Below are 24386 nucleotides of genomic sequence, written 5' to 3'. Positions count from 1 at the left end.
CCAGATGTATGAATGCACTCCAAGGAAAACGACGAAGGGTTGCAAATCAGAGGCTCTCAAAAAGCCAAGAACCAAAAGCAGAAATGGAGCAACGTTGTCTGGGTTACTAATTGATGAACTAGAGTGTACGGTAAAACACGTGTAGAACAACTTTCCCAACAAATGTTAGCGCAGTAACTAAGACAGTAAGTACACTCACCAAATTTATGGGTCAGTACGAGCAGAGAACCTAGCTTTGGTGCTCCTGAGCAATTGGTAATTTTAGGGCATAAGTGCAACAGAAATTACTAGTATTTTGAAATTACTTTTAAAAGTATCTGAAAGGAAATCCAATTGGTTCTCCAAACCCCTTATATTTGGTATCAAGTTATATTGTAAATGGTCAATATAAACAAAGTATTAGTTAGTTAGGAGTTTCAGAAAACTAATCAAGTTTTCTCCATTCGTTATTATTTACTGAATCTACAAAAAATTCTTATGCGCAAAATACGTTCTTTTCTGCGAGTGCAGCAGCCACCACGTAGTGCTTGTTATTTTAATTTCCGCCTAAAAGTATGCAACAAATTGAAAGGATTACACAAAAGTTTATGCAATGCAGCAGGAGCAGCAGCACCAGCAACAGCAACAGAGCCAACTTAAAACGGCAAGACAAATGCGACAATTTAAGCGCGTTTTGGCCCGCTGGCACGCCAGCAACATGGCATAAAATTAATGTCAAGCAAAATGGGGAAACAGCAAAGGCAGCGGCAACAGCAGCAGCAGCAGCAGCAGCAGCAGTAGCATGAAAAGGAGCCGCAGGGGGCCACACTGCCAGCAGAGGCATCCGATTCGTTCCCATTCGCCGCCTCTGCATCTCTGTCAGCCAAAAACTGCAGCAAAATGATGTGGGCCGGGCTGGATCGGCTTGGCTTGGTTTCGCTTGGCTTGGCTTGGCTTTCCAACTAGCCATGTGTGTTGTGGGCGTTGCGAGTGCAACAACTTTTGTTGCATATTCAGCAGCAATGACTGCAACATCGCAGCAGCAGCAGCAACAACAGCAGCAACAGCAGCAACATTCGAAATAAACTTGGCAACGCTTATATGGCCGCATTTTGTGGCAAATAAACTTGCAACTGCCAGCCATAAAAACTATGTCGATGTCGACAAATTATGCACCGAGCTCGACAGAATAAAGTCCTTCATGCGACTGACATTTAGCACCGACTTGTCGGAATGACTTTTAGGCACCCGATATAGCTCTATATGAACTGGAACCCCAAAGCCGAATCAATGAAGCATTCTGCGAAATTGCGTCAGCAAGATCCATTGCCCGTCCCCCAGTTTTTGTCATCGCAAAACGACCTGGTTTCGTGTTGCACTAATGATGGCATATTGTGCGTGTGTGCCAGCTTATGCCGATGTGGACTTTCCTTTTTGCTGATTTTCCACATTGTACTGCCAGCACATCAGGCGAAAAGATGGCAACCAAGCCCCAAATGTCATACCTTTAGGATGCACATGCAATTGTTTGATTACACAATGAGAAATCCTTCAACCTGTACTAAACAACAGTAAAAATTTAGAATGTTAAAAAAATCAATCTGGCCTTCTAATCAATTTAGTAAGGATTGTGGCAATGGAGAACGATAAAAAAATGCAATAGTATAAATAAACTTAAACTTTGTGTCATGTTCAAATTATTAAATATTTTAATGATTTTTAGTAACATCCGCCAAATACAAAAAAATATACCTTTTTTGTTTTCTTAAGTTAAGTTTTTTTTTTAAATTTTGTTTGTGGATTTAAATATTTTACAAAAATATTTTGTGATTTCTCTTCAGCGGACTTGAGTATAGGTATTTGCAACTTAATCTTAATTGGAATTCCCTTATCATGAAAACAAAACAGAACTCATTTTTCAAGAAATTGTAATGCATGTCGAGCAATATGTTACAACTACGTTTTGCAACCAGATTTCATTTACTCTCTGATTATTAATAAAAGCCGCAAACAGTTTGATTCTTCAGTTCCAAGTGGGATGGCGTCTGTGCAACTGGGATCCACACAATTGCTGGACCGGGGATGCATACCACCAGCATATGGAACGAGAGTGGTCGGAGGTCAAGATGCTGCCCGATCTCCATGGATGGCGTACTTAATTCGAAACAATGCTTTCGCATGCGGTGGCTCACTAATTACTCACCGTTCGTAGCTGCTTTAATTTTACACAATTTTTAAATAATCTAGTTGATTTTGTTGGCTTACCAAATACTATTTCAGGCTTTGTTCTCACCGCTGCTCATTGTACACAATTAAACGACAATTTGTATGTTATACATCCTCACCTTTTATCTTAATTAAGTTAAGTATATTTTTCTTGCAGAATTGTAAGACTGGGTGAATATGATGCATCGACGACATGGGATGGCCCTACAGAAGAATTCCGAGCCATTCTAATCTTTCGCCATGCAAATTACGAAACTCAAAGATACAACAATGATATTGCAATGCTTAAGTTGGACCGAATTGTGCAATATAAAGGTAACATAGTATGACATTTAAAATAATTTATAAAGCAACATTTATTATTTCAGCTAATATCAGGCCAATCTGTATACTATTGAACCCCAACCTAAGAGCAACGATAAACAGAATTCAGGAATTTGTTTTGACTGGCTGGGGTCAGACGTCCCCATTTTACCCTGTAATGCCTACGAGGCTTCAACATATGAGCGTCACCAGGTATAACTACCCCTTATGCTACAACCAAGTAGAAAAAATCTGTGCCAGCAATCCCTCAAAGTTCGCTTGCTCGGGGGACTCGGGAAGTCCCTTGGGAGCCCATGTGATGTACAACTTCACCAAAATCTTTGCCCAATTCGGAGTAGCCAGCACAGTGACAAGTTGCCTTGGTTATGGTATTTACACTGATGTTTTTCATCACACACCCTGGATCCTCGAAGTAATGCGACTATATAGAAATTAATAAAATCATCATTTAACTTTTTACTTTTGCCTAATAGTTTAAGTAAAAATATAAAATTTTATAAAATGCTTTATTGAATGATACAATAGACATGGGCCAAAGTGTTTGTTTATTGAAACAAATACTGGGGAAGGTGAAAATGCGCTGAATAATAAATGAAATTTAAGAAAATATTTTTCCGTTTTTCCTTCTTGTTTACGGACTTCCGGCGTAAATATAATTAATATAAATTAAAAAATTTATATAAAAGCATTTTGAAAATTTATTGGCAGAATACTAGAAATACTTGAAATTGAACTATTAAAAAACTAAACCAAAATTGGTTAAGCAAACAAAATGTGTCTGTCTCATCAATGCATTTGTTTACTTTAGCCACAAACATTATTTTATTTTTCATAAATACATAAATAAAATGCTGTTCTTACAATTAAGCTAGTGCTGAGTTTTCATTTTGTTATGAAATAAATAAATAAATAAGATAGGGATAACCTTTTGCACCTTAATATCAGTTAAGAAATCTGGGGACCCCAACTGATAACCTCAAACATTATTTGGAGCAGTTCATCGACATTAATGCTTTTTTGGTTCAACTTTTTTAGAGGAGCTTGCAGTGGTTCCGAACGCTAAAATAAATAAGAGTTTTTTAAATTATAAGAAATAAATTCAGAATAAATTACCCGGGCACGCTGCACCAGCTCCTTGAACTCCTTATCCCTGAGAGCCTTGTAGAGCTTGGCAAACTCGCTACTCTGTCGATTTTTTTGTGAAATTAACGAATAGATTCTGGTTCGGGGTAGACTATGAAGAACATCCCACAGAAATGTTGTTAAGTCACGCCTTAACATCAGTTCCACGGGTACAGTGCGCGACAGCTGATAGGCACGCAATCGAGTTGGCAAACTGTCCACAAGAGTAGTGATATCATAGCCCGAGCCGTAGTCGCTTAGATAGTTAATGATATTCACAAAATCTGGAGCGGCCCGAACTTGCTGCCAGGTAGTTAGGAACTCATCGCTGCGAATAAAGTCGACTGCCTGTCGGAATTTGTGATCGAAGATATAGTATCTGGCCGCTATAAAACCAATTCGTCGGCGTGGAACTAGAGCCACAAAATCCTTCAGATCTGCTCGCAAGTCTCCATAAACTAAGGTCCAACAGCTGATCGCTGAAATCAGTAGAAAAAGCGACACGGAGGTGGAGAAAGCCATTATGAGACTATAAGACTTTTGAAAGCAAATTATGCTTATATAGTGCTTTGGGTACAATATTTGTCTTTGTCTTTTACGTTGGGGGGTGTGCCAGGTGTTAATTGAATACTGTCATTACCAGCCTCATCAGCTATTTAGACCGTACAAACTATTACACTGCCGCGAAAAATGTAGCTTTAAATCAAAGAAACTTAAGTGAATGTCAGCTATATTTTTCTTTTTTATAATTTTATTGCAAACTAATCCCTTTATAAAATTCACAAATAATAAAATATTTATGTTAAATTTTTTTTAAACAAAGAGTTAAAAAAAAATAAAAAGGTATGCATTTCAGTTAACTTGATTATACAAATTTTTAAATCAAAATCTTTAATAGAAGATTCATACCTATATATTCTAAGAAAATATTAAATCATTTCTAATAAACATAATATTTAAACACCAATAAAAATAATTGTAAAATTTTTACACTGTAAACTTTCGCTTTCACCAGTAGTGGGAATAAATTAAAGGGCCAATATTCAAAGCAGCGACTTCGCACATGATAAACAAGATGCATGGTCAACAAACATTTGCCAAACCTCAATAAATCAAGTGAGACATTCTTTTGTCTGGCCAAACTGACTGTAATTGCTCCCATTTGTGCATTAAAAATAATGATTGATTCAGACTCGCAATGCATTTCCTTTCCCAGTCCCAGTCCCAGACAAGCCGAGCTACATTGTTCTGTTGTCTGCAGAAGCCGAAAAATTAGAATTCAATTGCGTGATTTATGCATTTGGCAATTTACGAGCCTTCTGAGAATTCCATGCCTATACACCCACCACCTCGAACCGAAGAAATCTGCACTTCATTCAACAAACCACGAAACATTTGCAATTGCACACATTTTATTAAAGACAAAGCCATTGTAGATTATGAATAAATCAGAGTTGGCATTTCAAGAAAGCTGAAAATAAAGATTTCAAAAAGGAAAAGAAAATAATATAAAAAGTAAAAACTTTAATCCGTAAAAAACGATGTTCTTCAAAAGTAAAAACTCACTCTGATTCTATAAAACCTTTGACTCACAATCTGTGCTCATACACAAGTATTTTCCTGATAAGTACATTATTCTTATTACAGAATATTATTTACAGAAATAAACACATTTTCAGTTGCATTTGAAAGCTTCAAGATGAAGCAGACTTCGAGTGTTGTTCTACTAGTTTTTTTGATTCTTGGAAGCCGTGATTTTACGGGATTATCTTATCTTCTGGACAATAACTGCGGACAATCGAAGTATACAAACCGAATAAGTGGAGGCATTAATGCTGATTTGAATGCGGTTCCTTGGATGGCATATTTTCATGCGAACGGAAAGTTTTTCTGTGGCGGCTCGCTTGTAAACCATTGTTAGTACCAGCTTAAGTATACAAAGTGTTTAATTGATTTAGTTTTTAATTTCAAGTTTAAGTGAAATATTAACTTGTGGTTATTTTTTTAAGTAATACAAATTTTTCAAGTTGTTGCATATTTGTTTTACCTATTTATTATTATATATTTATTAAGTTCTGAACTCTTTTGTAGGGTTTGTCTTGACGGCTGCGCATTGCTTTAAGCAGAATGATTTTACAATGTGAGTAATATTTCAGTTCGAAAGATTGTATTAATGATTTATCATTGAAGATATGTTCGATTGGGCGAGAATGATGCGAGTCAATTTTTTGATTGCGATGAATTTGAATGTGCTCCACTTCATTCAGAATTTTGGGTGGTGAAAAAGTTTCTGTACCCCTACTTTAAAACAGCACACTATTATGATGTGGCACTGGTGAAACTTAACCAGTTTGTTAAATACTCAAGTAATAAAATTAGATACCTGAATTCGGTCAACTTAATAAACAATTATGATATCTTACACAGAAAACATCCAGCCGGTTTGCGTGATATTGGACTGGCGATGGCAGGGATACGTTGACTCCATTCAAAACCTCATGGTAACCGGTTGGGGCGCAAAATATATCACTGAAAAAAGCGACAAACTGCAGCTTGCTAAGCTTCCTCAGGTTGACCGCTTGACTTGTCGCTCCAGATTTGGATATAACGTTGACCGGACCCATATTTGTGCCGGCGATGGTGGTCACTACGTGGGCAAGGGCGACTCTGGCGGTCCTTTGGGAGCAATGGTTAACTTTGGTCTATATAGGGCATTTGTTCAGTTCGGAATAGTCAGCCATCTTCGACACCCCTTCTATGGCGTCTCAGTATTCACGAATGTCTTGAGTTATGCGAATTGGATTAATCACACCATTGTTACGAATAAGAGTTTTTAATAAGAAATATGGCATACAAACAAATAATATACATATATATTTACATGTTTTCTTTATATGTTTTAATATTCATTATTATTCCAAGAATTTGGTTTGCTCAAATTGATAACGAATCATTTAATGGTTGGGGTCACTTGAGCTGATAAGTATGAAGCGAATAACTTTGCAAAAACCGATAAGCGGTGGTCATTTCTGTTTCAGAGCTTGATGATGAAGTACATGCACAGGCCTACTTGCTATTTTGATTTTTGAAACCAACATTTTCAAGGATCGTCCCATTACTGGACGCAAATCCAAAATCAAATAACAGGTAGCAGGGATGCTGAATTGAATCGAATCCTAATGATGGTAAGGTGTTTGTTATTTGTCATATTAAAAAAAAAAAAAAAATACTATTTAATTCATATTGTTTCAATTGCTAACTTTAGCTAAAAAAAATGGTACAATATACGAAACCCAAGATTTAAAAACCAAGAAATCAGTATTATGTTAAAAGAGACACAAAGACAACATTTAATTTATAAAAATAAATAAAATTTACCTATTCCAAGCTAATAGTTATATTATTTAACCATGAGCTTTGTAAAAAATGTATGCCAAACTCAATTCATACTCTGAATGAATGTTTAAGCCTCAAATCAGTTATGGGATCTCTTTTAATCTGAAAAACCGCACAAAAGGCAGACGGCAGGCAATAAATTTGCATCAATGTTGCAACAATTGGCAATATTCGGTGGCAAAAGCAAACAAATAGCCGAGCAGAAGGTGTGGGTGCGATTGTGAAGGGATCTTCCGTCGCCCAGCCATTTTGCCAAAGAGCCAGCCAAGTTAGATGTGCTATGTGGGGCATTTGGTGTTGTTGGGGACAAAAAACGGAAATGGAAACGAACGCGTTACGTGTGTGCTGGTGGGTGGGGTTCCGAAACGAGCCAACTAGGCCTCCGTTCGTAGTCCGTAACCCATCGCACCACCCACAGAGCCATCAGATTCAGGACCTCTGAATTGTTGCGGTTGCCGGGAAGTCCTCGACTGCCAGGTTATCCAGTTTACTGGCTACCGTGCGTAATAAGCTGCAAAACGCTTTTCGTCCTGCCTTTTTTGGCCATTGTCCTCTTTGAAGTTTGTTTATGATTTTCGGATGCTGCACGCACCCCGCACAAAAAAGCGTTAACCGCATTAGATTTAGATTTGGCGTTTGTTGTGCGTATTAGTGAGATTTATGCATTTAGGAAATTAAACATCCTGTGCGGGTGGACATTTTAAATTCCACTACCCCAGTGTCTGGGCTTAAAGGTGCTCGCTCTGTGTGCTCGGCTGTCATTAATTTGAAATCATGCGTGAAATCGCGTAATGTCGCCAACACGCCCAGACCCAGACCCAGACCCAGACCCACATCCCCAGTTCCAGATTCACATTCACATTCACATTCACATTCGCATTCACCGCCATGGCTACATATTACCATGGCAATGTCCATGTCCCTGGCCTCAACATCCTTCTTGCACACTCATTTGTATACAAAAAATGAATGTTTTTGCTTATTTTTATGCACCGCCTACTTGCCTGTGTTTCCATGTGTGTGTGTTCATGTTCGGGCACTGAACAAAAAAAAAATGGTTATTTAATTACCGGCTTAATAAAAATAAAATCATGAAAGTTACTGCAATAATGATTAAAATTTCATGTAGATTTAAAATGTATAGCAAATACGAATCTCTTTGACAATCGAGGTCAAACAGGAATATTGCTACAAACGCAAATTCTTTATAATTTTCTATAAACTACTATTTCAATTTCAGTATGTATATTGAATCTAGGAATTTAGAATTTGATAATGTGGTATTAACTGAGATAAATATTAAAATACGTTCAACATTTTGTAACTCAAGCCATTATCTTTAGAGACTTCGAGTTGGGGATAAAAAAGATACTTAAAAAAAAATTTCTCTTATAGAGACTTTGAGTTGGGGAGGTTCAGAAGTTTGACTGTTGTTTAAAGCTGTAAATATATGTAGATTATAGTTTTTTATAGCTCGTTGCCACCACAACTTGAACTTTATTGGGTGGGAAATGATGAATCGATTATATATATACTCTTTATGACCTCCATTCTCTTCTTATAAAGACTTCAAGTTAGGGAAATGCAAGCTATTAAAGTTCCACTCTATTTCAAAACCCTAATAATTAGTGATTTTTTTCCAGAGTGTATTTCTTCATCTGTGACTGTGGGTTGACTGTTTTTTATTTGGCCCCATCAGCACGTTGGTTGGCCCGCTCAGCTCGGCGGAAATGCGTTCGACCACATCAATCACGCGACATTGACAAATGTGAATATTTTTGTTGAAAATTATATGCAGTGGGTGGGAGGATGGAGGATGGTTGGCTTTTTGGTGGCATGATGGGGATGGACTGGGCTGAACTGGGCTGGTTGGCAAAAGGATTTCTGCACCAGAAACCGGCCAAGTGGCTGTGCAAATTATTGGCTACAATAGTGCTTCAAATTGGGCAATTTATTGCTTTATTGCTTTTACGTGTTTCGTCTGCGGCTTGGTTGCAATTTTTATATATTTATCCCACTCCGGAAATTCGCTTTTTCATTATGTCGCATGCAGAAATGCACTTGCCATCGCGGCCACTGTTGTTGCAGATAATTGCAAATTTAATCATCACATAAAGTTTCAAGTGCGGCCAGGTTGTTCGCGGGTGTTATGGTTAAATAAATTCCTTTGACAACAACTCAATAGTATTATCACGTTTGGTCGAGTGCCGTAGATCGGTGATGCAAGCTAATATTTTTGTGATCCTAGTAAACTGTGGGTCGAAATCGACAATATGTCATGGGGGCAGTTGTTCTGGTCAGTTCAGTTTCTCGATTCCAGTTCAACGGAGCCTACACTGCGTTCACTTTTTTTTATTAAAAAACTCGATTTTTTAATTTTTTTTTTTTCATTATTCCAGTGTTTAGCAGTTGTTCTGGTTAGCTTCCCCCCACTCGGTCGCGATACTAAATTGTTGTATAGTACTGCCCAACACTCTCTGTAATTCGTGCAAATCTTCAGCGAAGTTTATCCAAATTGCAACTGAAAATGACTCGATCGCAAGTGGCCTCCTGTCTGCGCCGAACCACACTGGGATTATTCAGGTGCCAGAAGACAACTATATTCGCCAAAGGACCAAGCTTTCAACAGGTAATTTTGCCAAACAATTTGACATTGATATCCAGAAAATCTAGTCTTTGAAGTAATTTTATAAAGCATTGTTAAATTTTTTAAATATAATACAACAAACAATCTACTTCTCTTAGTTCTTAAAGCATTGTTAAAATTTTTTAATTACATATTTTATGTAATGAATATAATTAAAAATCTTAGTTTAAAGGCATTATAAATAGGAAATGCTTACAAAGCCAATGTAGGTAGGAATGAATTTAAAATTTAAATTTATTTATAAGCCCCAATGTTTTCAAAATTCAGGTGAGGTGCAAGAGCGAGGATGGCGGCTGCAACACCTGCAACCTGCAGGGCGTGGTGATCGGTCTGTATGCCAAGGACGGTGATAAGGGACTGAAACTGTCGCCCGGCGGCGAGAAGTTCGACGATCGTGTGAGCGGCAAGATCACCGAGTTGATCAAGGAGTCGGGACTGAACGGGGAGCTGGGAGTGGGCCGGCTGTATCAGAATGTGGACAAGGAGTTCTGGGCCGTGGCGGTGGTTGGCCTGGGCAAAGAGGGGGCCGGCTTCAATGCCGAGGAGGTCCTCGACGAGGGCATGGAGAACGTGCGCGTGTGTGCCGCCGTGGGCGCCCGAGCCCTCCAGATACAGGGCTGCACCACATGCCATGTGGACGGCATGGAGTATCCGGAGCAGGCCGCCGAAGGAGCTGCCATGGCCGTGTGGCGGTACAATGTGAACAAGCGCAAGAAGAACCGTGTGGCTATACCGAAACTGGAGCTTTATGGCTCCACCGATCAGGATGCGTGGACCAGGGGCCTGTTCAAGGCCGAGTCCCAGAATCTGGCCCGCCGCCTGGCCGACACGCCGGCCAACCAGATGACCCCATCCATTTTTGCCCAGGCCACCGTGGATGCCCTGTGCCCGTGTGGCGTCTCTGTGGAGGTGCGCTCGATGGACTGGATCGAGGCGCAGAACCTCAACTCCTTTCTCATGGTGGCGAAGGGCTCGTGCGAGCCGCCCATTATCCTGGAGGTCAGCTATTGCGGCACTTCGCCGGAGGAGCGGCCCATCCTGATGCTGGGCAAGGGTCTGACCTTCAACAGCGGCGGCCTGTGCCTGCACCCCAAGAAGGGCATGGACGAGTACCGGGGCGCCGTGTCCGGGGCCGCAGTCTGTGTGGCTGCCATTCGAGCCGCCGCTGCCCTTTCGCTGCCCATCAATGTATCGGCTGTGCTGCCCCTTTGCGAGAACATGCCCTCGGGAATGGCCACCAAGCCGGGCGATGTGGTCACCCTGCTCAATGGCAAGACCATGCGCATCAAGGACATGTCCCTGGCCGGAACCGTCCTTCTGGCCGATCCCCTGCTCTACGCCCAGTCCACATTCAAGCCCAAACTGGTGGTGGAGGTGGGCTCGATGGCCAGCGGCATTCGCAAAGGTCTGGGTGCCTCGGCCACCGGCCTGTGGACCAACAACTCCTTCCTGTGGAAGAATTTCCAGAAGGCCGGAGCTCTCACCGGCGATCGACTGTGGCGCATGCCCCTGTGGAGGTATTTCCGCAACCTAGTCGCCCCACTCTCCGCCTACGACATCTGCAACCGGGGCAAGGGGCATGCCACATCCTGCCTGGCGGCTGCCATTCTGTTCGAACTGGTGCCCTGCTCCGACTGGGTCCACCTGGACACCCACGGCACCGGAATGCTGGCCCAGCACGGAGTGCCTCCGTATTTGCTCAAGGACTGCATGACGGGACGTCCCACGCGGTCCATCATCCAGTTCCTCTACCAGATGGCCTGCAAGTGATGCATCTTCGACCTCTTTCGGTTACTTGACGAGCGGTCCCAGGGATCCCGACATACGTGTCTGTAAATTCAGTGTCCTTAATGTGTGTCACTTGTTACTTATTATCCATATGACGTCCCAAGTTTTGGGTTAATTCGTTAAGCCTCTACTCAAAAAGAGATTTGATTCTGTGGTCAGTATCGATGTAAACTGAAATAAATTGTCAATATATGTGAAAATAATTACAAATTGGAGGATTTTAAGATCTTAAGGAAATCTTGTTTAAGAAAATAAAATTTGTGAAAATAATTTGATCTTTCGAAAACATAAATTATGAAATAATGGAATATTATGCTCTATATATTAAGTACCTAAATTCCATTAAAGAGAACTTAGAAACAGCTACTGTAACTTAAGTTTCTCGTGACCCGCCTTTTAAGCCACCTTTATAGGCCTCCATTAGCCAGGACTAAGTGCTGACCAGCGCAGGACTCGTTTACATATGCCCAATTAGTGCCAGAAAAGAAAGGAAAACATATTCGGGTATTTCGGTACTGGGCCCGCCTAATTGCTCCAAGAAAACGCTGAATGTGTACGTGCTGAAAGGAGATGTGAGGCCCAGCGCACATTCCTTATTAATGCGCACATGTTTTGCATAGGTAATGACCTCCTGCACGGGGACAACTTTCAGTTCTTTTCAGAGTCAAATATATGTGTGCGTGACGAAGGTTTTCCCTCCATATTCCGCACATCATGGCAAGCTAATATATTCGCTTCAAAGTTTTCAATGCCAGCAGCGCTTATTTATAAAAACTGTCCATAGATATGCAAAGCTAAACTTATTTATGTTGGGGCTTAACAAATTTTATAGATGCAAATGTGCTATTAATTATGCAAAATAATAAATCTTAAAGTAGTCGTGCCTTTTAAATTATATACAGGTATTTATCAAGCCAATAAGTACACCAACATTTTAATATCAAATGTCTAGCAAATGTCAGTATGTTTTTTATCTGATAAAATGGCCTTCCCGAATTACATAAAATACAAAAAAAAGCCACCACAAATAGAATAGCTTTTTTAATGAATTTTCCAGCATGGTCTTTGGAATTGATTTAATTTTACCTCTGGTGTCTTCCTCTCCTTTTTTCATTGCTGATTCGTGCGCGTTTTTATCGCAGCGACAGTGCGAGGGACCGACTGAGTCTCAGTTTCGCTTTCGGTATCTTGTTTGTTGCTTAATTGGAAGGAAATTAAAAAATAAACAAGCAGCGCCAAAAGCAAATAGTACTCGCTGGCGATTACCTGGACAGCAAAAGCGACAGCCTCACCCACCGAAACAACCACCGCTTTTTTGCCGAAAGAGGCCCACCGGCTGTTTGGAATTTAATTTTCATTTCCCCCCAACCCCCGTCGACAAAAGCGTTAATTTTATCTTGCAAATAGATTTTCAGGTTGTTTGTTATTTTAGGACCTGCTTGCGTAAGAATTCCGAGCGGCCGAGGAAAACTTTACAACTGCCGACTGGCCTCAGTATTTGCCTTGAATTAATTAAAACCCATCGATGCCCACCAATTGGCAGCAGCCGTACTACAAGCAGAACAGCCAACCGACAATTGGCTAATTGAAGCGAATAGCCAGCATGAGGAAAATTCCTCAGCCACTGCCATACAATCGTATAAACATATCAGTGCACACACACGCGGTGGCCAAACAACAAATTGAAATTCAGGGCAACAGTTGAGCCAAGCAAACAGAATTTGGCCATTGATGAGACGCCAGTCGGGAGACAAAGTTTCGACTTGCCCCTGGCCATGGAAAGTGTCTCCTAGTTTAGTGGTGCGTGTCCCAGAACTGGGTTCGCCTTTGGCTTTGGGTTGCCTGCCCAAGATCCCGCAGCTACACTGGGAAAAAACAATAGGAAAAAGAACTGGTTGAAATATACAATTCTAAGAGAAAAGATGCGCAAAGAATTAATTTTCAGTTTATTGTAAAGAGGTATATACACTAAATCTTATTCAATGATTTTAATTTACACTTTCATGATTTTAATTTATAATGGTCATATTAAAACAATAATAGTTTGATCCTTAATAGTACTAAGAATTCATAAAAGATATCATTTCCCTCACTATTTAGCAAAGATATATAACGGGTTTCTTAAGTCGTTGATTTGAAATTATTTTTATTCGATTATACCTTTGACTTCGAGGATTTAGAAATTCAACTTAAAGTTTTTAGAATTATTAAAGAGATTTTTAATGACTGTCCAAAATGATAATTTCAAATGGACTAAACATATAATAAACCAAAAAAAATCGTTAACAATCCTGGTCCAAATTTTAAATTGTTTAAAACGTTTTTATGGACTTTTCATTATGTACTACTTTAAGTAGTTTAAGAAATGCAGTTGTTTTTACCATTATGCAAAGCCCAGATTAATCAATATTGTAATGAATTCTACCTTTCAACTTATTTCTAAAGAGTCTACCTTATTCTTGGAAATGAAAATCTTTGGTTGCACTGTACAGTGTACACCGGCATAACTAATAAGACACTTATTATGCGATGGCGGTCTGGTAACGTTAGACCAAGTTTAACGATATCACGTACATACGTTAACTAACGCTAACTACGTCGTTAAGTGGGGGTATGAGGGCTGGTGCGTTTCTCAGTGTTTCGTGGAGGGACACGGATACGAGTACGGATACGAATACGACGGACACGAGGTGCCGGAGTGGAGGAGTAGGAGTGCCGGAATGGAGAGGAATCGGAGCCGGAGTCGGTGGCGTTCACTAATCAAGCTCGCCAGCTAAAGCATTCCCGCTGTGCGGCAGCTAGCAGAAAATTTACATTTTCAATGTCCCCGTTCGTGGGCACTCAGGTGGAGTTTGGGCTTTGGGCTTTGGGTCGTTTATAGAGAACCGGCGTCGAGTCAGGATCACGTCGCCAAACATGAGGCTTAGTTAAATGCCGCTAATTAGGACCCCTTGTGCACATTCCTTGCCGGGCTATTAAAAACTGAGCTAACCATAAAAGCCAACCGTTAATCAGCTGCACATACCAAAACATGGGGGGGTTGGGCAATAAAAACACTCGTAATGCCCGTAAGGCAAAGTTATTGGCCGGCTTTGGGCGGGAAAAATCGCGAGTGGGCGCGGGGTTTCTAATTGTGTTTGGGTCAGTGCCAGTTGAACTTGCATGCGAGCATGCTTGCCAAAAGAATCTATTTCGATTTTGAAATTGCCAGAGACAGAAAACAATAAACATAATCGCAATATTTTATATTTCCGCAACAAGAAACAGCGGGAAATTGTCGACGAGCACATGAAACTAGTCAGTAAAAGTTAAGCAGGATGGGTTGCAAAATGTCCAGACCCTGCCAAATGGCCAATTCCATTGAACTTGGCTGGGCTTTGGCTTTGGCTTTCACTTTGGCTTTGGCTTTGGCTTTAAGCAATGCTCGGGCCGGCACTTTGTAGCTCATGAATAATCCTTTTCAGCCTAATCGACTAACCTTACCAGGGGCTTAAAATCAGTTTGAAAATCCAAATAAATATGCAAATTCCGCAAGGGGCCAGAAAAGGTGTCCCAAAAGGTACATTAGAGCCGGAAAATGCCACCCGCCCGCCGCTTTCTCTCTGCAAAATGTTTTTGTCACCTACGTAATCGATTAAGCGATAAGGTGGATACAATGAGGACTCACAAAGAGCGGCAGACAAAGCGCTTTTAAATTGAATTTATATGGCTTGTTTAACGCCGCTTAAGTTAACAAATATACTATATATACAAATACATTTATATAGGTATATGTAGAGTGTACTGTAGACCGATGAATACACATAAATTAAAGCCGGATTTCAACGGCAATGTTTACATTGTCCGCCAAAAAGCAGACCGAATCATTGTTATGTGCGAACAAAAGGAATGTTTCAGCTTAAAGCTTATAACAAACTATCAAACTGGAATTTAACACGCTTGCCCTGGAGCACACGCACACGCAGGACTAGCTAATTATGCAAATGTGTTTGATTGCGAAAATGGTGCGCCAAAAAGTAGGCACCACTTTTCGAAAGGCTGCTTTGAATGCCAACCCAAAAAAGGAGAAACTTTAAACTGAACTTGCTTGACTGAGTTATACCCTATTTTATCATAGAAACAATGCAGAAGGGCAGACATTTGGTCAGTAAGTAATCAGGGTTCAATAGTTTGTTTGTCCTGGTAAATTAGATCTTTGTTAAATTGAAAATAAACTTGTCTTTAAATTTAAATCGTAAACAAATTTATAAAAATGTTTAACAAATCCATTCAATTCAATACCCATTTCCACACATAATACCCTTTAACACTTGCCAAGTAGCGGGTGGAAAAACAACAAAATTAGCATAATTATGCAATCTACGAGCGCCTCACACACACACACACATACACAAACATTTTGCCAGCTAATTCCAAACAGAAAACTTTTCAGCGGCAACGGCAAAGCAAAGCTGGTAGAAAAGAAAAAAATTTATTGCCCAATGCCAACTTTTGGTCAGCTGAGCTGGCTGCGAAAATTTGCATAGAAACAAACGTAACGATTCGAAATCAAATGAAAGCGAAACTTTCAACGGGAAAAATTAAACAGAAAATTTAATACGAACAACAAACTAACAAAATGAGGTACAAAATCGTTTCAAAATAGAGTGAAAGTGATCTGGGGATTATTCTTTCTTTTTCAGGTCGTTAAGAACACGGGCGATTTCGTCCTTTAGGGCCACCGCACGACTGGCCAGCATTTTGGCCAAAGCAGCATGCTTTTGGGCCATGTCCAAGGCCTCCTGATCGCTGCTGCTTATTTCGCCGGTTTTTTCGACCGATCTCTGGGCCAATTTTTTGGCGGCATCCACCGCCCTGGAGGCCTCGGCTAGAGCTCCTTGGGCCTGTCTCTGGGCGGACGTGTAAGCCTGCTCCAGGGCCTCCAGACGATCCTCCTTCTTTTTCTTCAAGTCCTCCAGTGTGTTGGTGGCCTCGGTCAACAGAGAAGCAGCTCCTGTGGCCATGTTAAACACCTGCTTGGCCATATCCTTGGGCGAATTTTTGGCATCGTCTGTGGGCTCCAATTTTGGTTTGGCCGATATCTCTAGCTTGGGATAAATAGTAACTGGTTTCCCATCTTCGGGCATCTTGACTTCAGCCAGTGACTCTTTCGCCTTTAATTCCTTGGCTTGCTTTTCCTGCTCGAGCAGTTCCACAATCTGATTGGGATCTGTATACACAGTACCATCAATGCTGCCCTTCTCATCTTTCTTGGCCTCCTTGGATTCTGTAAGCTGCAGTCCGATTATGGGTTTTTGATCAATGCCCTCGACTGTCTGCATCAGGGAAGCCTTTTCCTTGGGTTTACCAGAGTCTTCTTCCTTCTTGACCAGATCCTTGCTGCACTCGGCTATGTTTATAAAGATCTGCTCTTGTTCCTTGGGGTTTTTCGTATCGAATTTGCATTCGTTTTCCTCCTTCGGATTTTTCTTGCAGGGATCTTCATCCTCGCATATGGGCTCTTCGTCTTTTGGTTTGCAAGGATCGGGCTTGCAAGGATCGGGCTTGCAAGGATCAGGCTCACAGGCCTCTTCCTCCTCTTTAAGTTCACAGGGATCGGGCTTGCAAGTGTCTTTCTCCTCCTCGCAGACGTCTTCCTCCACTTTGGGCTTGCAGGGATCCTCCTTTGGCCTGCAGGCCCATTCCTCGGCCTCCCTCAGTTGACGTTTGCGCTCCAGTGCCCTGGCTATCTCCCTGGTTCGCTCCTCCAGGGCATCACAAGGATCTGCCTCAATGGATAGGTTAGCATGTCTGGCCTTCACCTCCGGATTGGCTTCTCCCTCTTCGCTACGAATAATGGTTTGGTTGCAGATATTTGGTCCGGACTCACGTTCGGTAATGCTGTCTAGTGACTTGGCGGGTGTGGATGTGGACTCAACAGGTTTGGATTTTCCGGCAGCTTCGGCACGCGCTGCCTTGGCGGCATCTGCCTTCTTCTGCACATTCTTGGCCAGGCCCGACACCTTCACCTTTAGAATGTTGAATAAAACTATAGCCCTGGCCACCAAATCTTTGGCCAGTACAGTAGCTTTTTCGGCCAGCTGAGTGGTGTCCACAAGGGGCTCTGCTGGTTCCTTGGGAGCCGCAGCAGCCGAGGGTTTTGCATCTCCAGAACCCTTTTCTGGAGGTTTCTCTGGCGGCGGCATGGGCTTCTTTGGCGGCTCAGGCTTGTGGTCTTCATGTAGTGCAGCTGCTGCTTCCGGATCCGCAGGTCCTGGCACTTGCTCTTCGGGAGTGTGCGGCCAGAAAGTTGGTTTGTTGAGGAAATCCGGTGCCAAATGTGGACGGGCAATGCAGAATTCCTCCATGGTCATGTTCTCGTAAGGCTGCATTGCCTTCAAGAATTCCAACTGTTCGTTGAGCTTCTTGATCCGTTCGTTGGACTCAGCCTTGTAGGCACTGATAGCCTTCTTCACCTCCTCCGCCTCGGCATCCACTATGTCGAAATAGCGCTTGTGATCCACAATTGCATGCCGATTCTCGAACAGGGAGTGCAGCTTATCATATTTGGTCTCGTAACCCTTCACCCATTCGACAAACTCCTCGCGAACATTCTGTCGATAATACTCCCAGTCGATTGTCGGCATCGATTCTGGATACTTGCGAACGCGGCTGGCGAAGATACGTTTGTTAAATTACATTGGTAACAATAATAATGTATTCAAAAGAGGTGCCACAATTCAAAATGTAAAACTCTGGTTACTCATGAGTAGTTTGTTTAAACTAGATTGGCAAACTTAAAAAATATATAGCTATTAATAAAAACAAGTCTTGTTATTACAAAAAATAAAAGCTACTGTCATTTATCAAAGCAAAGAAATCTGTAACAATTTCTTACCATATTATTAGAAGGAAGAGCTTAATTAAAATATTTTATGGGATCCCTTACAATTTAAAGCTAGAAAAAGTTTTAATGCTGATACCAATTTCTAAAAACTTGGTCCCATTTAAATGCAGAAATACGGCAAAGTAAAAAAATGGTTTTTAAAGAAATATAAACTAAATATACTACTTTTTGTAAAAAAGATCCCTATTCCCCATCTTACTCCTTGTACTCCTCGTGCTTCTTGGTAAATATTTGGAACATCTTCAGTTGGTTTGGTGGCACCTGTTTCACCAAATCGACCAGTTGAACAACCTGGCAGCTTTTATTTTTGGCGCCACCACCCTTGATGCAGTTCACCAGCTTTTCCCACATTCTTCGATTTCGTTGGCAGTCTTTCTTGTCTATATACTTTGATATTTATATATGTATGGGCAAGTGTTTACATTGGCCTTCAGTCTGTTCTATAACTTATACGAAAATAATAATGTGTGTGTGTGTGTGTTGTTCGTTGAAAACTCTGAAGGAGCCAACTGAGAGCCATTAAAAGTGAAAATTCCAAAAAGGCTATAAAAAAAGGGGGACGGAGAAATCGAGATTTCAATTTATAGCTTGAAATTGCATATTCATGCAGTTTCAATTAAATCAGAGTCAGGCGCAGCGACAGCTAAGCAAGTGGGTTTGACTAACTGACAATAAAATCGAAAATTAATTCCAAGCGAGCAGACTGCTCAAGGAAAGTTAAATGTAATTGCACGGGTGGAGGAGGGAGGGTGGTGTGCCACATGGGTGGAAATGTAAAATCACACCCTTGGATATGCGTGTGTGTTTGGGTCCTGAAGTCTGAGAATGCTCCAAAGTGACAAACGCAATTTATAACGCAACGAAAATGGGCTAATGCCAATTCCCCAGGTAATTCTCGGCTGCTCTCTCTCTTTCTCTCTCTTACACCCCCTCTCTTCCTCTATATTTCTCTTTTTGGAGAGGAAGGGTGTGCGAATAGCAACCCCTGCTAAAATCCCAGGATGTGCTCCTTGAAACAAAATGGCAAAGGAACGAAACAAGCGCATGCGCTCTATAAATCCTTTTCTGTCAGTTTGACAGTTGCGAATACCCTCTCACCCCCTGGAGAGGTCCTTTCGCCAAAGGACTCGAACAGCTGCCTCTCTCCCGCAGGACGAAACGAAATGGAAGAGAAACAGTGAGAGAGAGAGCGAGAGTTTGTCTGCTCCGTTTGTCAGCACATTTCGAGCGTCTGTAAATGTTTTCGCCTATTTTTGTGTTTTTTAGCCCTTAAAAACATTTAAAACTCAAGTGAAAGTAAACTTTTAACTATCTTAATAGTGAGCCATGGTTGTGATTGTGTTGGAATCCTTTAAAAACCCCAAATAAACCCAAAAACACCTTATCTGGGTCTGTGTTCCTTTTCGCGTGTTTGTGTGTACCATACAAAAGTGTGTTTACATTTTTTCAATTCATCCTAACCAAAAAATAAACAATATAATCCAAGGTTTAACAAAGATTAAAGATAAGCACATTATAAAACAAAGTAAGTGTGTAGTTGTATACAACATTTAATTTGTTATCAATTTCCAATAAAATATATATTAAAAGGTTCGTTGTATATGTGATTGCTTGCGTGTGTATGTGTACACAATCGCATGCATGTAAGTATGTGGTAAAAAGGACATACCTGTGCAAGCTGGCCCAAGGATTTCATGTGGGCTGCCCTGAATAAGATGAGGGAAAAAAAAAGAACGAGCGGAATTTAATAAGAATAACGCAGAGTTAAAATATTAATTTAATTTCCATTTCACTATTTTAAATTAACTAGTTTGATATTTAAAATTTATTATCATTTACTAACATTGATTAGCATTATCTAGTTTTATACACAATTTCATTTGAGTAATTTGAAAAAGGGTAAGAAACAAATTTATGAACCTACTTTAACAAAAATAAATTATATTTAAAATCAGAAGCAATGTATATTTATTAAATAAAACAAGAAAGGAAGCAAACTTCGGCAAACCGAAGCTCATATACCCTTGCAGCTATTGCAAAAACTAAATATTCTTGAAAACATTAAAATTATGATTTACTTGCGTATGTTTAAAAACATTGAAGCTATGATGATTTGCAGCTTAAATATTCGATAGTTCCTGGCAGCTATACGATTGTTCCTATGGGAGCTATATGCTATAGTCGTCCGATTTTGATGAAATTTAAACCGTTATTCTGAAATATTTAACCATTACTATATCTCGAAGAACTAAGAGCTATATGCTATAGTCGTCCGATCCGGCTCGATCCGACTTATATACTACCTGCAATAGAAAGACAACTTTTGGGAAAGTTTCATGCAGATAGCTTTAAAACTGAGAGACTAGTTTGCGTAGAAACGGACGGACAAACGGACGGATAGACGGACAGACTGACAGACGGACATGGCTAGATCGACTCGTCTAGTGATGCTGATCAAGAATATATATACTTTATAGGGTCGGAAATGTCTCCTTCACTGCGTTGCAAACTTCTGACTGAAATTATAATACTCTCTGAAAGGATATAATAAAATGACATCATTTTCACAAAAACAATATTTTCTTATATTGATGACAACAGTTTTAAAATTCCCTAACATATACTAAAATCAAAAACAAATCAAAAAGGTAGGCAAATTCAAATAATCGGGTTTGTCATCAAGGGCGGACAAAATTTGAACCTCCCAACTCAAGTTCACAAAAAAAGTAATTACATAAATAAATTAGGCCCAAAATAATAGCTTCGCCCCATAGTGGTCATAGTAACATTTACCCACTTTACGGCTCAAGTTTATTTCAAAACTTAATGAAACTCATCAAAATTCTCTCGAACCGAAATGAAATTCTGCAAATGAACTAATTGACTCGAATGATACTTTACAACTTTGCCGGGGCTAAGCCCGGATCCCAACTCTTAAACCCTCGAAGAAAATAGAGTTTTGCGGCAAGCGGCGAATAATGTGGAAAAATAAATTTTCAAAGCTCGCTGGCTGATGGCTTAGAATTTTAATGTAATTTATTTTTGGTAGTAAAGGGGTTGTGGGAAAATGTGTAGAAGGCAGAAAACCAAACGGAGGCCAGAAACAAATAAAGTATGGACCAACATAAAAATTTATATGCAGCGTAATGGCAAAATATATATGTATATACAGCCTGCCATAGGCCATGTCGGTGCTTTGTTAAGCCCTTCTTCTACTTTCGGCTTCCCTATCCCCTGGCCAAACTTTTAAAGTGTGCAATTTAAATGAAAATTTTGCCGAGCTAAGGCCCGCATTTTCCGTAGAGCGTGTCAAGCCACGCAGGCTGACTAGCAAGTAGTTACACACGCCCGAACACACCCAAAACTACTTATTTATGGAGGTGCTGGAGGGGGGCTTTGCAACGGTGTAGGTTAGGTTCTTCCCCCTTTTCCACTGTGCCAAGTGATTTTATGCTAATATTATGGGTCATTGGGATTTGCGCAGAGCAAAGTGCTTGTTAAACATTTCATTAGACTTAGTGTAAATACCCGCGGTTAACAGGACCTCGTAAAACCTCGCCAATCCGCCAGTCCCATTCCCAAAAAACTCCACCCACTAAACCCCCTTTTGTTTTGGGTGTGTGTGTGTGTGTGTGTGTGTGGGTGAGTGTGTGCGGTCGGTGGCCCAAAAGTTTCCTTTTGAAATTGAAAGTGTTGATGGAAACCACTGAGCCGCTTCTTGGGTCATATGCTAGCATATGGTGCCTATGCACAGTCCGTTTCGAAACTGTAAGACCACAGGAATAAATAACTCATCTGGAAAATGTTTTAAAAATATTTTTGAAAAATGTCAGCAACACTCTGCTGTTGAACTCCCGAGTTTAAAAAATAGTTTTTATTGGCTTGGTATATATATATATTCCTTAGAAACCAAATACTTTGAAATTTGAAAGAGTTACACTGTCGAATGCTAAAAAGTGTTCATGATCTGAATTACACCCTTGCTAAACTTATATTCCCGACTGTACACCTAACCCTATCCTGTCCGCGACCTTTTGTGTATACGTAATTATTCAGCAGCTGCTGTCAGTCTAAAATAAAAGTGAATTTCGCCAACCTAAAATTGTTCAGACTCAAAGTAAGCCGAAAACTGAAAGGTCCTTTACCGAAGCCATCCAAAAATGACTTTCGTTTTAATGCCAAAATCATGTCAGCCCCAGATGTGACCACATTACATATTGCACTACTTAGAATATATATATATATATATTTTTGCCCTTACGTTGGCGTTCTTTATTGGATTCGTGTCCACATGCGACTGACAGAATGAGTTTTTGATCAACTGACGACGTCACTCAAAATTTTGCAATTAGTTATTGATGATTCGGAGAATCTCGGAGCGCCCGAGCATCATGAATGAAATATGGCCAATGTCGCACTTTAAAGCGTTAAATGTTCCTTTTTTGTTGACGATGCCGATGCCGATGCCGTGGCTGCTGTTGCTGTTGCCGGCGGCAATAATTGGAAAAATTTCCATTTGTCCTTTTTGCCCTTGCTATCCCCGTCGGATGTCATGGCCAAACTGGACCAAGGATTCCTGGCCAGAAGCGGCGGACAAACGAGGCCGTTGGCGCATTTGCCATCTGTCACTCTGGCACTCGTGATGAATGTGTTTGACGTGTGGCTCAGGGCACGCCCTCAATCGGAGGCCTTCGCCTTCAGCGGTGCCCTTTCGCATCCGTAGTCCGTAGTCCGTAGTCCGTACTCCATAGTTTCCACCCACTTTCCAAGCTCCGTCGTCGTCATCGTCATCTCACTGCCACACCGCATGACGTTGCATACTTTGCGGCGCGAGCGCCCAGTGAATAATGTGCGTCGGAAATACCGCCTGTCGATGGTGGAAATCTTAATGGCAAATTGCGCAGATGTATCTACATTTGCCACCTGCTATACAAGTAATTACACAGAGCACAAATGTTATAATTAATCACTCAATTCTTGCTTTTATCAATGAAAAAAGTAAACCAAAAAGTTCTTTGCTTGATTTAAATTAAATCAGTAGTCTTGGGCTAGGAAACAAAGACATTTATAAATTTTTACGAGTTACGAGCCATTAAAAAAGAGTCTAATGAAAAAGTTTAATAAAGTAAAATATGTTGAACAAGAAAGAAAGCAAACTTCGGCAAGCCGAAGTTCATATACCCTTGCAGCTATTGCAAGAATTAAACATTTTTGAAAACATTAAAATTATAATTTACTTGCGTATATTTTTAAAAACATTGAAGCTATGATGATTTGCAGCTCAATTATTTGATAGTTATTTTATATATTTTTAATATTTCTATGGGAGCTATATGATATAGACGTCCGATTTTGATAAAATTTAAACCATATTTCTGAAATATTTAACCATTGCTATATGTCGAAGAACTAAACAAAAAATTAAAAAACAGAAAAGTTATAATTTTTTTTCATTTATTTTTCCGATGGTTCCTATTGGAGCTATATGATATAGTCGTCCGACTTTGATGAAATTTAAACCGTAAAATGGAAATATTTAACCATTACTAAACAAAAAATTAAAAAACAGAAAAGTTATAATTTTTTTTCATTTATTTTTCCGATTGTTCCTATGGGAGCTATATGATATAGTCGTCCGACTTTGATGATATTTAAACCGTAAGTCGGAAATATTTAACCATTACTAAATGTCGAAGAACTAAACAAAAAATTAAAAAAACAGCAAAGTTATAATTTTTTTTCATTTATTTTTCCGATTGTTCCTATGGGAGCTATATGCTACTGTCGTCCGATCCGGCTCGTTCCGACTTATATACTACCTGCAATAGAAAGACAACTTTTGGGAAAGTTTCATGCAGATAGCTTTAAAACTAAGAGACTAGTTTGCATATAAACGGACGGACAGACGGACAGACGGACGGACGGACAGACGGACATGGCTAGATCGACTCGCCTAGTGATGCTGATCAAGAATATATATACTTTATAGGGTCGGAGATGTCTCCTTCACTGCGTTGC

At 40.4% G+C, this 24386-nt stretch overlaps 6 protein-coding genes across 6 annotated transcripts in view; 4 read left to right on the top strand and 2 right to left on the bottom strand.

Annotated features, from left to right (window-relative positions):
- Window positions 1–2017: 2017 nt before the first annotated feature.
- LOC108137881 (serine protease grass) lies at window positions 2018–2965 on the top strand. The gene is made up of 4 exons (XM_017259820.1): window positions 2018–2183; window positions 2260–2305; window positions 2363–2520; window positions 2574–2965. The coding sequence occupies exons 1-4, from the start codon at window positions 2018–2020 to the stop codon at window positions 2963–2965; spliced, it is 762 nt and encodes a 253-aa protein (XP_017115309.1).
- Window positions 2966–3249: 284 nt separating this feature from the next.
- LOC108137893 lies at window positions 3250–4173 on the bottom strand. The gene is made up of 2 exons (XM_017259832.2): window positions 3643–4173; window positions 3250–3588 (listed from the first exon to the last, which is right to left on the bottom strand). The coding sequence occupies exons 1-2, from the start codon at window positions 4171–4173 to the stop codon at window positions 3475–3477; spliced, it is 645 nt and encodes a 214-aa protein (XP_017115321.1). The 3' UTR covers window positions 3250–3474.
- A 1152-nt stretch (window positions 4174–5325) lies between these two features.
- Window positions 5326–6519, top strand: LOC108137892 (serine protease grass-like). The gene is made up of 4 exons (XM_017259831.2): window positions 5326–5567; window positions 5743–5791; window positions 5842–6017; window positions 6079–6519. Exons 1-4 carry the CDS (start codon window positions 5351–5353, stop codon window positions 6486–6488), a joined length of 852 nt encoding a protein of 283 aa, XP_017115320.1. The 5' UTR covers window positions 5326–5350; the 3' UTR covers window positions 6489–6519.
- A 2826-nt stretch (window positions 6520–9345) lies between these two features.
- LOC108137888 (cytosol aminopeptidase) lies at window positions 9346–11685 on the top strand. The gene is made up of 2 exons (XM_017259826.2): window positions 9346–9676; window positions 9962–11685. Exons 1-2 carry the CDS (start codon window positions 9575–9577, stop codon window positions 11462–11464), a joined length of 1605 nt encoding a protein of 534 aa, XP_017115315.1. The 5' UTR covers window positions 9346–9574; the 3' UTR covers window positions 11465–11685.
- A 4368-nt stretch (window positions 11686–16053) lies between these two features.
- LOC108137895 (titin) lies at window positions 16054–18855 on the bottom strand. Its single transcript, XM_017259836.2, has 2 exons — window positions 18568–18855; window positions 16054–18133 (listed from the first exon to the last, which is right to left on the bottom strand). Exons 1-2 carry the CDS (start codon window positions 18717–18719, stop codon window positions 16147–16149), a joined length of 2139 nt encoding a protein of 712 aa, XP_017115325.1. The 5' UTR covers window positions 18720–18855; the 3' UTR covers window positions 16054–16146.
- Window positions 18856–19565: 710 nt separating this feature from the next.
- LOC108137976 (semaphorin-2A) overlaps window positions 19566–24386 on the top strand; it is a 37346-nt gene continuing 32525 nt past the window's right edge. The window contains exon 1 of the mRNA XM_041707457.1: window positions 19566–19893. The gene's annotated coding sequence lies outside the window, so the exon portion shown is untranslated. The remainder of the gene's footprint in view (window positions 19894–24386) is intronic.

The sequence above is a fragment of the Drosophila elegans genome, unplaced genomic scaffold (assembly GCF_018152505.1).
Source record: "Drosophila elegans isolate 14027-0461.03 unplaced genomic scaffold, ASM1815250v1 contig_183, whole genome shotgun sequence".
In the NCBI taxonomy this organism is placed as follows: domain Eukaryota; kingdom Metazoa; phylum Arthropoda; class Insecta; order Diptera; family Drosophilidae; genus Drosophila; species Drosophila elegans.
This window is presented reverse-complemented; position numbering and strand designations above follow the sequence as displayed.